Below are 15,870 nucleotides of genomic sequence, written 5' to 3'. Positions count from 1 at the left end.
GGGGTAAAAGGGTTAGTCTGCCGTGTCAAAAGGAGGGGGGGGGGGGGGGGGGGGGGGGGGGGGGGGTGGGGGGGGGGGGTGGGTGGGGGGGGGGGGGGGGGGGGTGTGGGTGGGAGCGGGGAGAGTGATTAGTAACCTTCAAGTATTAATTGGAAAAATATGGTAATGATTGGAGAAAATAATAATTGAAAAAATAGGGTAATGATTGGAGAAAATAATAGGATAACGATTGAAAACAAAACTAAAATTAAAACTAAACCTAAACGGTGAACACCGAAGAAAGTATTTACCTTTTAAATCCAAACCCTACGCCTCCTTCCGGAGGTAGAGGAAAAATCTAAAACTTTGTTCAAGTTCTGAACAGATGCGAGAGGAGATCTTACCTGCAGGCTGCAGTATCGCCAGAGAGTGAGTGTCTATGTGTGTGTGTGTGTGATAGAGAGAGAGAGAGAGAGAAAGAGATAGAGCGGATATTCACCAGCTGTGGAATCTGGAATCAGGGAGGGTCTCGGCCTTACCTCTGCACAGGTTTCTCCTCAATACTATATATATTCGGTCTTGCTATTGTCAGCCAACTAGGCTGACGATAAACACACTAGAAGACAAGAAAAATACGTATTTCTGTGCACTTTTTACACCCTTTAATATACATTCACACACTCACTATTGTCAGCCTATTGAGCTGATTTTAGAATTTTCCATGTTATTGTCAGCCCACTGAGCTGACGATAAACATACTAAAAGATAAGGAAAACACGTATTTCTATGCACTTTTTACACCCTTTAATATACATTCACACACTCATTATTGTCAGCCCATTCACACATTCATTTTGTTCGTGTGTTTGGTCTTGAATCATCATTATTGTAGTTACATGAACCATCATCATTGATTAGTCCTTATTAACTTGATAGTAGCCACTCCTTGCTACTCAAAACTACTTGTACTCTGACTCTTAAAGAATGATATATCGCCCTTTCCATTTGGCATGTCGACCTCCAAGCCATTTGAATTTTATTTTAGTTCATCGAATCTTCTTGTTTCTTTATGGGGGAGGACCTACCTTCTGAGAGTCAAAGACCAAACTTTTAAGAGATAACCGAAAAAGCGAAAGTGATACTACAACGACTCATCGATCAAAGTGAAACCTACATGCAATGGTAGCAACGATCTAATTTCGAGGACGAAATTATTTTAAGGGGGATAGATTGTAATGATCCAAATTTTTGTCCTATTTTTTTTTTCGAATAAAGAAATTATTTTTTAATCAAATAGTCTATAGTAATCGATTAATTATTTTAAAAGTGTAATTAGATTAAACTAGAACCTAGATTAATTTTTGGTGATTAAAATTAGTTTAGCTTATACATTATTAATTAGCTTGTAACTATGTATAAGTGTGTCTATATATCTATAAAATAGATATTAGTAACCATCTCATAATTTATGGGATTTGGATACACATCCCTCACCTATCTCTCCATCTATCTCTATCTTTTCACTTATCCACTCATGTTCAAACTCTCCCTAAACTATATCTCTCTTTCCTCTCGCATTCTATCACCTCCATACTTATCCTCAAAACCCCACTTCTCTCTCACAATACAACATTGCTAGTCCACTGCAAAAACAGAAACAAGAAAAGAGGGATCACACAATTTCGTTTTTCGTCCATATCACGTACCTCTGTTCATGGCCTTTTTCTTCATTGTTGATGTCGTTTTTAGGCTTGAGTTTCTTCACGAACGTTGTAGAGGGGGTCGAGAGCTTCGATTTCAACCCAAGAATCACCTAAAACGGTCAAAAATTAATAAAGTTATTGCCATTCAAAATTTGGTAAAATTCTCGGATTCTGTTTTCCAGGCAGATTTGACGAATCTTCTAAACGTTCATTTTTCTCCTACTTAGAGTGGTTTTTGGGCTTAGACTTCTTCACGAAAGTTGTAGAGCGTTTCAAGATCTTCGCGTTAGACACAAGAGTCATTCAAAACAACAGATGTTTGGTCAAGTTATTCCAGCCCTAAGTTGTTGCTAGAATACCGATCTTTTGCTGCCAAACGAAAACCCACCGGACTCCACCAAATCATTTTGTCTGGATTAAAGGTAGTATAATCACTACTCTACTTCCTCCTAAGTATATTAATGTACTAAGATGCTAGTTTTTATGGTTAGAATCGAATGAACGAAACCCAAATTTTTCTGAAAACTCATTGTTCACTGTTCATAGGCGTGGTTACTATTCACAGTTTTGGTCTGTTCATACGAGTTGGCTTTTAAAAAAAATGACACCTAAATTACAACTTTCTCCTTTGTCTATTTAAGGTACTTCGATAGCATATTAAAATTAGCCCCTGAAATTTATTAAGATTATATTTCAGCCCTAATTGTTAATAATATGTTTTGGACAGTAATATCCTAGATTAGTCAATATCCTCATTTTAATCTAATGAGTTATGAAAGCTACTAAATTACTATTTTACCTAGTCTGGAAAAGAGAACCACATAAATAGGGTTTGCGAATTTATAAAATTGCACCTTTAGATTTTTATACTGTAAGTTACTGTAATGGATTCAAATTATGTGGCTCAATAATTATACTTGAGACCTAAAAGGGTACCCTAGTACATTATCAAAGCTAAGCCTACGAAATTGCCAATGACACCTTTGAAATTAATAAAAACTATAACTAATTTACTTGTTCAACAAACCTTAAGGGCATCGGCCTAATCATAAAACTCTATGTGTTTTACTTACTCGCACCATATCAATTGTCATGGTTGGTTCTATATTGAAATGCATTTTGTTTATTAATAGTGCTGTTATGTATTTCTTATTGTTGTACTTGCTATATTGGACTTGGATTCCTGGGATGATTTCGAGTAGTGGACATATAGACGTGGATAAGTAAATGATAAAATGGTAAAGTTGATTGAGGATGTTGGGTGCCGGTAAAAGACCCTGGTACGGTAAAGTACCTTTAGTTGAGTTGGGGAACGGTAAAGGACCCCGAGTATGGTAAAATACTCAGACTGTGTGGAGGACAGTAAAGGACTCCGGGTATAGTATTTGGGATACGGTAAAGGATCCTAAATACGATACAATACCCAGTGTGTGTGTGGAGGACGGTAAAGGATTCCGGGTACAGTATTTGGGATACGGTAAAAGATCCTAAATACGGTATAGTACCCAGTGTGTGTGTGGAGGACGGTAAAGAACTCCGGGTACAGTATTTTGAAAAACGGTAAAGGATCATTGAATACGGTATAATACCCATTGTGTAGATTATGGGTATGGTAAAATACCCAGTGTGTAGAGTTGGGAGACGGTAAAGGATCTTGACAATGAGATAGTGCGACCTCTAATGCTGAGTTGTCATGGTGAGCTGTTCCTTTATTATGGTTGTAAGCGAATCCAGACTGGACACATAATTTAGCAGCATTCGCTTAGAACCCTGGTGCAGGACAAATAAAGGGAGAGTTATTCCATAGGATGGTCAAAGTTGGTGGATGTGGGAGGAAAGGACCTTGTGGAGAAGATCTTTAGATTTCATGTAAGATAATGAATAGTAAAGAAAATGGTGATGTGCTATTATTCTGTACCTCCTGTGAATTATTATATTGTTGAACTGCTAATTGTAGAGTAAGGGTTGGTAGGGTTAGGATTATTCTACTGGGTGAACTATCACTCACGGATACGTTTGTATCCTGGTAAATCGGTTGCTTTGGCGATCAATTTGCTAGAGGGTGCAGGATATCAGGAGACCAAAGAACAGGATCCTCTACAAGTTGATCAGTATCAGGGTGAGGACCTCCCAGGTGAAGAAGGAGAGTTTGTCGAGTTTTGGATGTCTTACCCTTAGAAGCCCTGTTAGTTTGAAATACGGTTATTTGAATTTCCAAAGATGTTATCACATTAGTCAAATTTTGTTTTATTTTTGGGATTGTAAGATAATTAAGAAATTTTGACTTTAGTATTTGAGATTTTCGTTGCTAAACTCTTTTTAACAAAATTTCATTTCTTAAATCGGTCTTATGAATTATTAAATCCATTAAAACGGATTTAATTAACGTGTCCGAAAATCGGGGTATTACAACATATTTATACGTGTGCATATAATTTTAATTTGAAGTGGTTTGGGCGTCAACATTTTGGAATTAATTGGAAGATTATTCAATTGCTTTTAATGGCAAGAAACTGTCAACAAAAATTGGTTTAAGATCAGTGTTTCGTCTAATCACTAAATTCTCCGGAAATTGATAATTTCTGGGAGAATTAATTAGACTTAGATTATGATGGTTGTTCATGAAGCCAAGACTGACAACATAATTCTATGAAAATTAACCAAATGTGAAGAAATGACAAATCGAGTAAACCCCAAGGGGTTTGGCCACCTGCTCATGAGAAAGCTAAAGCTATTAATTGTTTGTCCTCTATGAGGTCACATGTTTAAATCATGCGGAGGCCAAATATTTCAAACCTGTTTGCCCGGTCGTCGTTAACTTCAGGGCCCGGGCCCGGAATTAGTTGAGGTGTGCACAAGCTGACCCAGATATCCGGTTATCAAAAGAAAAAAGAAGACGACAAATTGGGTATATCACACTCAGAGCTATCAAAGAAGGATTGCCAGAGCGTTCAATAAGAAAGCTGTTGGCAAAAGCTCGAATTTGAAATCTTCTTGAGGCAACCACTTAGCTTCCATTTCTATCCATCCAAAGTTTAAAAAATATAGGGAACAACTGTCTGGTGTGTGTGTTCACACTTACAATAGTGTACAAGCGTGTATCTTGGTGGTTATTCCCCACATGAAAGAGAGAGGGAGAGCTTAAGTGCAGACTGCAGAGTACGTATGCAAGGGACACAACTCTTCAGTTGGGCATTTATTTATGCCTAACGGCTTTGTTTTTTCTTTTTTCCACGCTCCTACATGATAAGTAGGCGTTTAGTAGGTGGTTTATCTCTTTGTTTCATGTCAAGAACCCAACAAACAATTACTAGAAGAGACAATTCCCTCTTTTTTATTAGTTAATTCGGAGGAGGGTAATTCCAGAACTGAAAAGTTGAAATCGATGTCTTTTATTTTAGAGTTCGGATGTCGAGGTTGTCGAGTGGAATTGAAGGACAGATATAATTGTCTCAAATCTATGAATCCGGCAAGTAAAATCTAGGTCGGTTGCTAACTGGACAGTTAGATGTGTTAGGTTCATTGGTTGTAGAGTGAACCAACTAAAACCATTAGCGACTGAAGGTTTTGTCTATATGTTTTTGTCATGTATTTTGAAAGGTGTGTCTGCCTAATGTAAATTACAAAGTTGTGAGATTCAGATTATTGTTCTGCTCAACACTGCAGTACACTTCAATTGACTGATTTGTAAAGTAGAAGATTGTTATATGGTTTTCAAGCATTACTCAGTTCTTTCAAAAACCAAACAGGCCCTTAAATGAATATTAAGAGCAATTTCCACATAAACTGTAGATCCTAAGCTCATGTATATAATCCAAGAAGTTACCATGCCAATCATATTTGACCCTGTTGTTTCCTCAGAAAATTTTCAGTTGGGCTAATTCTGTTCAATGTTCCTACCCCTCCTGCAGTACTCAGTTTTCGCTTCAATATTCAATGTTGGAGCAATGGTAGGTACCACCGTGAGTGGCAAGATAGCAGATCTCATTGGCCGAAGAGGGGTATTTTTTTGCGTATACATTGGATCTCTCCAAGCCAAATTTGGTTTTTGATTCTTCTATGTTTTCCGTTTAACTCATTATAATGCAGGCAATATGGCTCTCTGACATTTTTAGCATTATGGGGTGGCTTGCAATACTTTTTGCCAAGGTTCTTTTCTCGGAATTTTTTGCTTTCTCCCCCTTATGCTATGTTAGGATCTCTTCTTCTTCTTTTTTTGGTAAATACTATGTCACGATCTTGTTTTGAACTAAAAGATTATTGCAGCAGGACTGGTAATCATTACTAGCAGGTTGGGTAATTCTTTTCCTTAAGTTCTTAACAATTTTATTTATTTTTACTACATATTAGTATTAACAGAACAACAAAACTTAAGAAAACTGTGAGTTGAATTTCACAAAAGAAATCAAGTCAAGGGGTTTTCAAATTTTTTGTTTTTTTTATTGTACTTGTTCTCAATTTATTAGACATGTTTATATCAGTTATTTGATGCTTTTGAAAGGGTATTTGGTGGCTCGACCTTGGAAGATTGGCATTGGGATTTGGTGCGGGTATTCTTACATATGGGGTAAGCTTTACGGATTCATCTCCAAGATTCTCAAAAACTCGCCTTCATTCCCAATATATCGTGCCATTCTGCGAATATATCACGATCAGCAGCATTACATCATATCGCGTGATATAGGATCGTCATTGTACCGTGAATATATCTCGCGTACAGATTGTTCTTGGCTACTTCTCGACTTCATATTGCAAGATCAATCCTTCTCGTGTGGCATCTCCTTTTCTCGACCCAAACTGGCTCCTGAATGTTGCGATTACTTGCGAGTTTTACTTAAAAACTTGTCCGGACCACTGAAGACATGAGATATATCCTTCTCGCGCCGCATCTCCATTTCTCGGTTCAAACCAGCTCCTGAATGTCGCAATAAATTGCGAGTTTTACTGAAAAACTCATCTGGACCACTGAGGGCGGCGCGTGGGGGCAAGTCCGCTGCGACAGCCGTCACGCGCCATCTTCAACGTAGATCGTTACTGATCTGATATTGTATCACTCCGATGATTTAAACCATGGTCTCAAAAACGATTTCCAATCACCTCGACCTCGACGTTTTCCAACTTTTTAGGCAGTGGGCTTCCGTCCACGATTTGTGCGCTAAAAATTCACCATGTGCTAGATCTGATACCACATGATGGGATAAGAGATACAATATCACTCACAATACACAAACAACTTATATTAATTTCTCAAAATTACTTATGACTTGTTCTCTTCACTTTTCAAAAAGAATTTTTCAAAAAATTCCCCCTACTTCCAACATTTCTCTTTCTATCTCTCTTCACTTATTACCCCTACTATTTTTCAAAACCCAATCCAAACATAGCATTACACTCTCAAGCAATACAATTCACTCTCTCACTCTCACATACATAACTGGTGGGGGAAACCCCCTTGGGGTTCCCCGATCTCGCTCTTGCTCTCGGCCCTCTCTCTCTCTTTCTTATCCCATACTATTACGCCACATACATACACCTACTTGTACATGCACAAGCTAAATCACAGCCACACACATCAACCTAGCTTCCAAGCCCTCATTAATTTGCCCAGCAAACACAACTTCTGGTAACCTCCCACACTTACTCTCAACTCTCATTTTGCTCCTCACCTGACACACACAAATGGCCCACTTACATAATCAAGATTATCTCTCAACAGTTAGCATATCTATAGATTTTGTAATTTATGCTGTGCATAACTAGTTATTTTTTTTAAACCTTTGGCGTATCTTAAGATACACAACATGTATCCAAATATGATGCATAAAATGAGAAAAACTGCATGACACATAATTCCTGTACAAGTTTTTTAGCAGTATTTTGTTTCTATTTATTTTCCAGTTCTCTGTAAAGATCATAACTTTATATGTGGTTCACTAATTTAACTATCCCTGTAAAGCATGACCTGAACTCTTTTTTTGGATAATAAAAAGAATTTATTCACTTGAGTAAGTAATACATCAAGGGAAAAGAATTGAAGAAGACAATAAAATCCTCTCTAAATCCTAAAACGGTGATGTTGCTGACCTGAACTTGCATTTCCATTTCGAAACAGGTATCTATATATGTTGCTGAAATCACACCTAAGAAAATTCGAGGAGGATTTACAGAAACATGGTAAAATCTGAACTTAGTTGATTTGGATTAAAGGTTCAACTCTTTGTTAATTGGTCTGTCGTATTTTACAGCTGATGGTATGTGGGGGTATATCCTTAATGTTCTTCATCGGAAATATCTTGACATGGCGCAACTTGGCTATATTTGGTAACTCTTGAGTTGCCCAGATACCTTCACCATTGTCTAAAAGCAGCTCCGTCTTATTGGCTTTCATTTTGTTATGCTTACGGTACTGGTTCCAGGCTTGGTACAATCGGTAGGCCTGTTCTTCATACCAGAGTCTCCAAGATGGTTGGTGAGTTTGAATTCTACTTGCATTGATTTTCGAGCAGTTATTTTTAGACAGCCTACCTAAGGAGTACTTCTACCTTGAAATCTTCAAGCTTTTGTTGAACATATACTGTTTGGTTCGTTTATTAGCTCATCAAAGGAAGCTTTGTTAATTATGTACTCTTAGGCGTAGTTGTTAGAAACGTACAATTCAAGATTTGTATTGTACAATTCGACACGATTTACTGGGTCATCAATACAAATAAGCTGCCTAAGTCAGAAATAGCAGTGAATCGTAAGTGAATAGAGTCGGTGAATCATTTGATTCATTTTCAATTTCCTGAATTCATTTTTGACTTTTTTGTTTTTGAATTTGTTGTTGGAAAAGAGTACCACTGTTTTTTTTTTTTTTTTAAGGTCTTTACTATTGTTATATGACATCTTTTGTCTATGTTTCTCCTTATGTAGTCTCAAAAATATATTTCTCTCTTGTTAAGTAATAAGTATTATAAGAATGAAAGATTTATTACGAGAGTGAATCGAAAATGACAAAGAAAAAATGGAATACAATCACCGTAAAGACAATCTAGGGGTTTTTTTTTTTTTTTGTGTGTGTTGTACTTTTAACTCTTTTTCACAAAAAGAACCATAAGTAGGATCCACAAATACTCTTATCTTGCAAGTTGCAGCTCACCTATTACTCCACATTACTTTCAATAGTTATTTACAGTATACATTATTATTGATTTAGGTCTAAAATTTTCATTTATAGTGAAAGTTTTTGTTACCCCAATAATAAACATACGTTTCCATGTATTATAGAAATCATAACCGAGTCGGAGCGATTCATGATTCAGAAAAGGACCATTTTGATTCTTGATTCGATTCACAATTTGACCATGGTCTTAGGTAAAGGCCCATTTTGAGCTTCTGTGAATGATTGCTTTCATTTTTCCTCAATGGTTTTGAACAGAAAGCATGTCAAAGAAAAACGTAGTCAGTCAGATTATGTCAGGGCACTTTATATAATGGGCGGGAGCGTGCAAGGCGAATCCTTTAAATTTCAGTCAGTGGTGACAGACATGAACTTAACTCGTTCGGGATTCGTATCGAGGAATAAAGAACCCTTATTATTGTCTATGTCCAATAAATATAGAAGCTTAAAAAAAAAAAAAAAAACTATACACTACGTAAACAAAAGGGAAGTGTCATAAATTAATACCATTGTTTCGCAAAAGAAGGATTTGAATAAATAGAATGGAGGTGTTTTAACTTTCTGCTGCTTTTTTGGTGCTGCTAGAGGGTTTGCTTTGAAAACCAGTGCTGACATTTGAAATTTTCCGCATCTATTAAAATGAAGTTGTCTTTTTGACACACGGGGTTCACTTGCGCCCTCTCCTAATATGCATTGGCAACCTATGTGCTCGCATACGTACACGGGCATCTCTTAGGACTCTCAATATTAGATCTAAATGTATGCAGGCAAAGATTGGCCGAGAAAAAGAGTTGGAAGATACTATACAACATCTTAGGGGAAAGAAGGCAGATATTTATTTAGAAGTGGCTGAGATCAGGGTAATTCTCAACTTCCATTGTCAATTAGATCTGCGAAAAATGGCATCATAACTATTCATTTTTGGGTGATATTACAGGACTATACGAAAACTTTTGACCAGCTCTCCAAAACGAGCATTCTAAACTTGTTTGAGCGAACATATGCTCATCCACTAACTGTAAGGTCATAGATTACAACAAATCATAATTTGGCTTGCTACCTTAGAAGGACATTCTGACCTCCAGTGAACATTTAAATCTCCTTTAGATTGGAGTTGGACTAGTGTTACTGGTACAATTTGGAGGGAACAACGGAATTTTGTGCTACACCAGTTCAATTTTTGAAGCCGCTGGTATGTCATGAGTCATTGGTCAATTTGTTTTTTGGAAGTCTAGAATTAAGAGGAAATTAATGAATTAAATTGATTGTCCATGGCTTATTGCAGGCTGTTCAGTTAGTGTTGGGACAACAGCAATGGCTATTATTCAGGTTCTCAATCCTAAAAATGCTTTCACATATGATGTAGCTCAAGAAACTTTTGAGGTAATTAGATCTTTTTGTTCTTTCTGCAGATTCCCTTCACTGCATTGAATGTATTTATAGTGGATAAATCCGGCCGACCATCACTTTTGATGGTGAGTATGTGAAAATCCTGTTCATATTTTTCAGTTTTTATATTGATCTTTGAGACCATACAATGAGCACTTGTAGGTTTCTGCAGCAAGAACATGCTTGGGAAACATTCTTGTTGGCTGGGATTTCTATTCCAGGTTAGTTCAAGAAGGAAAGTATAAAGGAGAATTTTTAGGCCGGTCCCAAAAAGTAGGTTTGGACTTAATTTAGTTCTGACAAATATATTCCTTCTTTATTTTAGTCCCTTTTTTTTTACTTTTCATGTATTTTACTCTTTTGCCTATTCTTCTTAACTTTTTGTGTACATGTCCATTTTTAGTAAAATTTATATTTTTAGAAACAATTCCTAACCTATATTATTTCGGACAAAAATATCTTTGGCTATGTGAACTGGCTATAAGAACTGTCAATTCTCATAGCCAGTTAACATAATATTTCGGACAAAAATATTCCCGCCACTTCACATAGCACGAGTTAACATATTTTTTTGGACAAAAATACTCTTGAACTCCGGCTATGAGAACTGATGTTATGAGAGCTATTTTTTTAGAATTAATTCCTAAATCATATTATTTCGGACAAAAATACCCTTAGCTATGAGAATTGTCAAGTCTTATAGTTAGTTCTATGAGAAGTGCTCAGTTATCATAGAGAACTGACTCTGTGAACTGCCAATTCTCATAGTTAGTCCTATGAGAACTGCAAGTTTTCATAGTCAGTTCTATGAGAATTGGCTATGAGAAGTGGCTGTCCTCATAAAGAACTAGTTATGTAAACTGATTATGAGAACTAGACTATGTGAACTAAAAAATACATAATTTACATAGTCTTACCACACATTAAAATAAATATTTCTCATAAAAAATATATAGTTTTTATAGAAAACACACAGTTCTAATAGACAGTTCTCATGGATAATACACAGTTCTCATTAAAAATATGCAGTTCTCATAGACAGTTCTCATAAATAACACATCATTCTCATAGAAAATACACACCCGAACAAAAATTGAACAAAAATAAAAAGGTAATCAAAATCAAATATAGTTATAAATGTTCTCACAACCATGTCTTAAAAAAGTAACAGTTCACATCGGAAATAAATTGAATTTTTAACTGTCAAGTTTCATAGTCAATTTTATGAGAACTACTCAGTTCTTATAGAGAACTGGCTATGCAAATTGAGCTATGAGAACTGGTTATGTGAACTGTCAATTCTCATAGTCAGTTCTATGAGAACTGTCAGTTCTCATAGAGAATTAGCTTTGTGTACTGATTATGAGAACTGGACTATGTTAACTAGTTCTCATAGACAATTCTCATAGAAAATACACAGTTCTCTTAAAAAATACACAGTTCTGATAGAAAATATATAGTTATAGTAGAAAATACACAATTCTCAAAGAAAATACACATACGAACAAAAACAAAAACACAGTTCACATAGTCTACTACACAGTTCACATAAATGAAAATACTCACATAGTCTTAATACACACTAAACACATAGTTCACGTAGGCTCATCCCACACCAAAACAATTTTATCATCACAAAAAGAGATTTCAATTTCCAAAACCCACTTATATGTACTGCACCATCACAAAAACGTAAAAAGAAAGGAAAAAAAAAACAAATGCATCTGATTGATATATACATGCCTTTCTTCCTCTATATATCTAATCACTCTGTACATACACACATCTATTACTCCAGTAGAATCTATACAACTTTCGTAATTACTCCGTGCCGTGGATTTCGCATCGAGTTAGTTTGGTTCAATCTGAGATTTGATTACCGTGATGGAGGTCGGAGTGGACTCGCCGAAGGCTGGCAGGGTGTCCGGAGTCATGATGGAGTTCCCCGCCATCGACGATGTTTAATTCCTTCTCGCCGCCTCGCATGCCGCGGCGGCGGCGGAGGCTTTTGCATGTCAGAGGAGAAGGCATAGCCTCGACTGTAGAGGAAATCAAGGGCGCCAAGCTCAGAGACGTTGATTAGATTGTGGGATTGGTGGCCTTGGAGTGAGAATTGGTGGTGGAGAGGCGGTGCGTAGGCGGTCTCAAAATGAGATCGAGAGAGAGGATTTGTTGTTGTTGGCGAGAAGGAGTGACGAGCGGAATAAAAAGGGCAAAAAAGTCATGACATAATATATCCAAGCCTGCGCAGGTTCGGGAATAATATTTTGGATTGGATTCAAACTGAGCCTAAAAAGGAGGACTGGCCTCTAATTATCTAAAGTATAAAACCGAACCCATGGGCTTCTTTTACTTGCTGCTTCATTTGCAAAATAAGCACCCATTTCCTGAAGAAATGATATTGGTACCGACGGGGTCGGTACCGATATCGTAGGGACGGCCGCGCCGGGCCGTCTCCGGCCACCGGACGGCCGATCCGAGCCGTCCAAAAATTCTAAAAAAAAAATAAATGAAGGGGCCTTCGCGGGAATAAACGGCATCCGAGGTGTGTAAGGTGCTTGATCCAAATACCTTTTTTTCGTGTATATATGTATATTCTTGTGAATATACATCGTGCCAGCCCCCTCGTTTTTTTTTTATAAAATTTTTGGACGGCTCGAATCGGCCGTCTGGTGGCCGGAGACGGCCTGGCGCGGTCGTCCCTACGATTTCGGTACCGACTCCTTCGGTACCTGTAGCATCACTCTGAAACAGAAAATGATGCTTCTTTTGCTATGGAGGCGGTGGCAAAGCACGCCCGCGCACCCCACAGAGAGAGACGACATCCGTGTGTTCTAATGAAACAAGGGTAATTGTGTTTACCAGAACCTGGATATTGGGATTGGATTGAGTTGAGGACATGTTTCGATGTGTTCGTAAAATACTAGTTGCCCAACGATGACATGGGCATCGTTTCTTTGCATTAGTTATTTTGCGACTAAAACGGTGGTCGGACAATCAATAGGAAACGCCCGCCATATATATTTCATCCAACTTCCTTTTGGCCTGAAAAACTTTGCCTTTAGCAATTGAAAATAGTTTAGCCTGTCATAAATGATTTTTGCTGAGCACATATCTGGTCAATCATTATATTGGCACTAAAGTGTTGTTACTAACCTAAATACTACTTAGTGAAATTTGACATTGGTTGACTAAAATTAATTTAATCAACAAAATAATTTAGATATGCGACTAATAATTATTTAATTTGTGATTTATTACTTTCTGCGACCATATTTCATTTAGTCACCTAACGTGCTATTTGTTGTAATGGCCTGCTTTGTTTGTTTCTTTGATTATCTCTGAACTGATGTTTTTCCATGCTAGGGTTTTTATTACTCAAGCGAGCTCTTTGCTATACTGGTGTCATGTGGTGTCACGCCCTGGATTTTCAACATAATAATAATAGCATTTCCAACAAAAGTCCAACGTTATAATACATCATAATACCCCAAAATATTTTTCATAATTCATGCGAGAGAATTAAATCAAGTTTGAATAGAGTTACAATATTGACACCTTGGCCCAATTTCCAGAATTAGTCAAAAGAGGATAAGTTTAGCGATTACATGATTCCCAAAGTCAAAAGCGTTCAAATGAAGTTACAATTGCATCTTTCAAAAGGGAGTATACAAAGATGCTAGAACAACTCCTGATTGTCGGCTTTCAAAAGATACGATGTAAAAGATGCACTTCATGCACTCCAAAATCAATGCCCTTGAGGTGTACCTGAAAATGATGATAGATTGAGCTACACTAGCCCAGTAGAGAAATCGGCGCTACGTTTATATGAATTGAGTAAAGTGTAATGAATGAATGAGGACACAATTCACTGAGTCGCCAACAAGAAAGTTTAAACCGAATAAGGAGTTTAATGCCCAATTAATACCATTTCTACCCACGTTCCATCTTTTACCTATGACTTTACGAACTTAACGAAACAACCCAACACGTGGAATCGCTACTCGTCTATTTCTATTTCTATCGAAGTACCACTACATCAGGCATTTTAAATGTATCATACATCTCATTTCCGTATCCTTGCCATACGATTTTAATCTGAGCATTCGGGACCTCGCACTATCCCCTACTGAGCATTTGGGACCTCGCACTATTCCCACTTCATCTTACGCAATCTCATGTTCAGGCCTATAGACCTCACACCATCGGCTTATACCAACAAGTACCAAACATGTAACAAAAGTTCAATAAATGAAACCTGAAGGACTAACTATCCCAAGTCGGCACCCATCTCATTCGTAATTATCACTATTAACCACTCATCATTTATAAACTATTTCCCATAATAACCAATACAAGTCCGCTAACGCTATTAATTTAACAGATTGTACAAAAACCAAGTGTTTCGAGTTTCTCAACTCTGATTGCAAGCCCATTTTGGTCCACCAAACCTCAGAATCCGAAAGCAAGTATTCAAACAAAGTTGTAGAGGATCGAATCAGCTGTCCAACGCAATTTGAATCGAATCTAACCGACATCGCATGAAAGAGTTATGCCCAAAATACGAACTGCTGTCAGGGAACAAAAACAACACATCCAGATCTGGAATACAGATTGGAGAATGGACGTTTCTGGGTATAATTTATGAGTATGAATTTCTGTTCATATTTTTCCTAGATAGTAGACTCAAACACGGAACTTTTGGCGCAAGAATCAACCAAAATGGAGCTTTATAGAGTCCTAGGGAATTTCTGCAAGATCTGCAAAAAAAACTTGAACCAGTCCGGCCAGGAGCAGAAAAGTGACGAAAATAAGGGATTTTCAAGGCCAAATCCCAAACAATCAACAAAAGTAAAATCAATCACAATATCCACACATCACACTAACTCAAAAACACATAAAAGTAGTTAGATTTCCCTACCTCAAAGATCGAAAGCACAAGCTCAAGCTCAATCGAACTCTAGGGCTTCAAATTCGAAATCCACCGAGATACACCCCTTCCAAGCTTAATCAACGCAACTCACACGTCGGGGAAGTTAGAACACGGCATAGAGAGGTTGGGTTTCCATGGGTTTGAGCTATGGATGCAAGACCCAAGAGAGAGAGAGAGAGGGAGAGGGTGCGTCGGACGGAGAGAGAGAGAGAGAGAGAGAGAGAGAGAGAGAGAGAGAGAGATCTGTCATGTGTGAGAAGAGAGGGTGAGGAAAATGATTGTGTGGCTCTCACACACCCATATATATATACTCATGTACTTTTGCATTACACTAACACCCCTAACTTTCAAGTTCTATCACATTCAACCCATATCACATATTCACATAACATTTCATATTATCCCATAATTCTAACTTTTATTAGAATATTAAAATTGTTGAAATAAATAAAAAAAAAAAATACGGGTCTCTACATTCTACCCTCCTTAAAAAAAATTTCGTCCCGAAATTTAAGCAAAGCAATGGAGACACATCATCAAGGAAATTTTAGTCCAAAAGAGTGTCCACTCCACAACAGTCTGTATCCACGAATCCTGTGTCAAAACGCAAGAGAATTCCGTAATGCCACAGTCAACTAGTACAGTTTCTCATCGAAACAATTGTCATGTTCCAATATCAACGCATATCAAACCACAAAGTTATCGTA

The 15,870-nt window shown here is 37.3% G+C and overlaps 2 protein-coding genes and 1 long non-coding RNA gene across 3 annotated transcripts; 2 read left to right on the top strand and 1 right to left on the bottom strand.

Annotated features, from left to right (window-relative positions):
* The first annotated feature begins 455 nt into the window (after window positions 1–455).
* Window positions 456–7,931, top strand: LOC131327787 (sugar transporter ERD6-like 11). The gene is made up of 6 exons (XM_058360919.1): window positions 456–528; window positions 5,594–5,683; window positions 5,772–5,831; window positions 6,184–6,249; window positions 7,795–7,856; window positions 7,928–7,931. Exons 2-6 carry the CDS (start codon window positions 5,630–5,632, stop codon window positions 7,929–7,931), a joined length of 246 nt encoding a protein of 81 aa, XP_058216902.1. The 5' UTR covers window positions 456–528; window positions 5,594–5,629.
* Window positions 7,932–8,061: 130 nt separating this feature from the next.
* LOC131327369 (sugar transporter ERD6-like 5) lies at window positions 8,062–10,363 on the top strand. The gene is made up of 6 exons (XM_058360508.1): window positions 8,062–8,151; window positions 9,609–9,701; window positions 9,779–9,859; window positions 9,949–10,033; window positions 10,127–10,170; window positions 10,254–10,363. The coding sequence occupies exons 1-6, from the start codon at window positions 8,077–8,079 to the stop codon at window positions 10,326–10,328; spliced, it is 453 nt and encodes a 150-aa protein (XP_058216491.1). The 5' UTR covers window positions 8,062–8,076; the 3' UTR covers window positions 10,329–10,363.
* A 3,394-nt stretch (window positions 10,364–13,757) lies between these two features.
* LOC131327375 (uncharacterized) lies at window positions 13,758–15,382 on the bottom strand. The gene is made up of 2 exons (XR_009200282.1): window positions 15,152–15,382; window positions 13,758–13,998 (listed from the first exon to the last, which is right to left on the bottom strand). It is a non-coding gene; the product is annotated as an uncharacterized LOC131327375 (long non-coding RNA).
* Between the last annotated feature and the right edge of the window lie 488 nt (window positions 15,383–15,870).

This window comes from Rhododendron vialii, chromosome 5a (assembly GCF_030253575.1).
Source record: "Rhododendron vialii isolate Sample 1 chromosome 5a, ASM3025357v1".
Taxonomy (NCBI): domain Eukaryota; kingdom Viridiplantae; phylum Streptophyta; class Magnoliopsida; order Ericales; family Ericaceae; genus Rhododendron; species Rhododendron vialii.
Note: the sequence above shows the minus strand (reverse complement) of the source record. Positions and strands in the feature narration are given on the sequence as shown.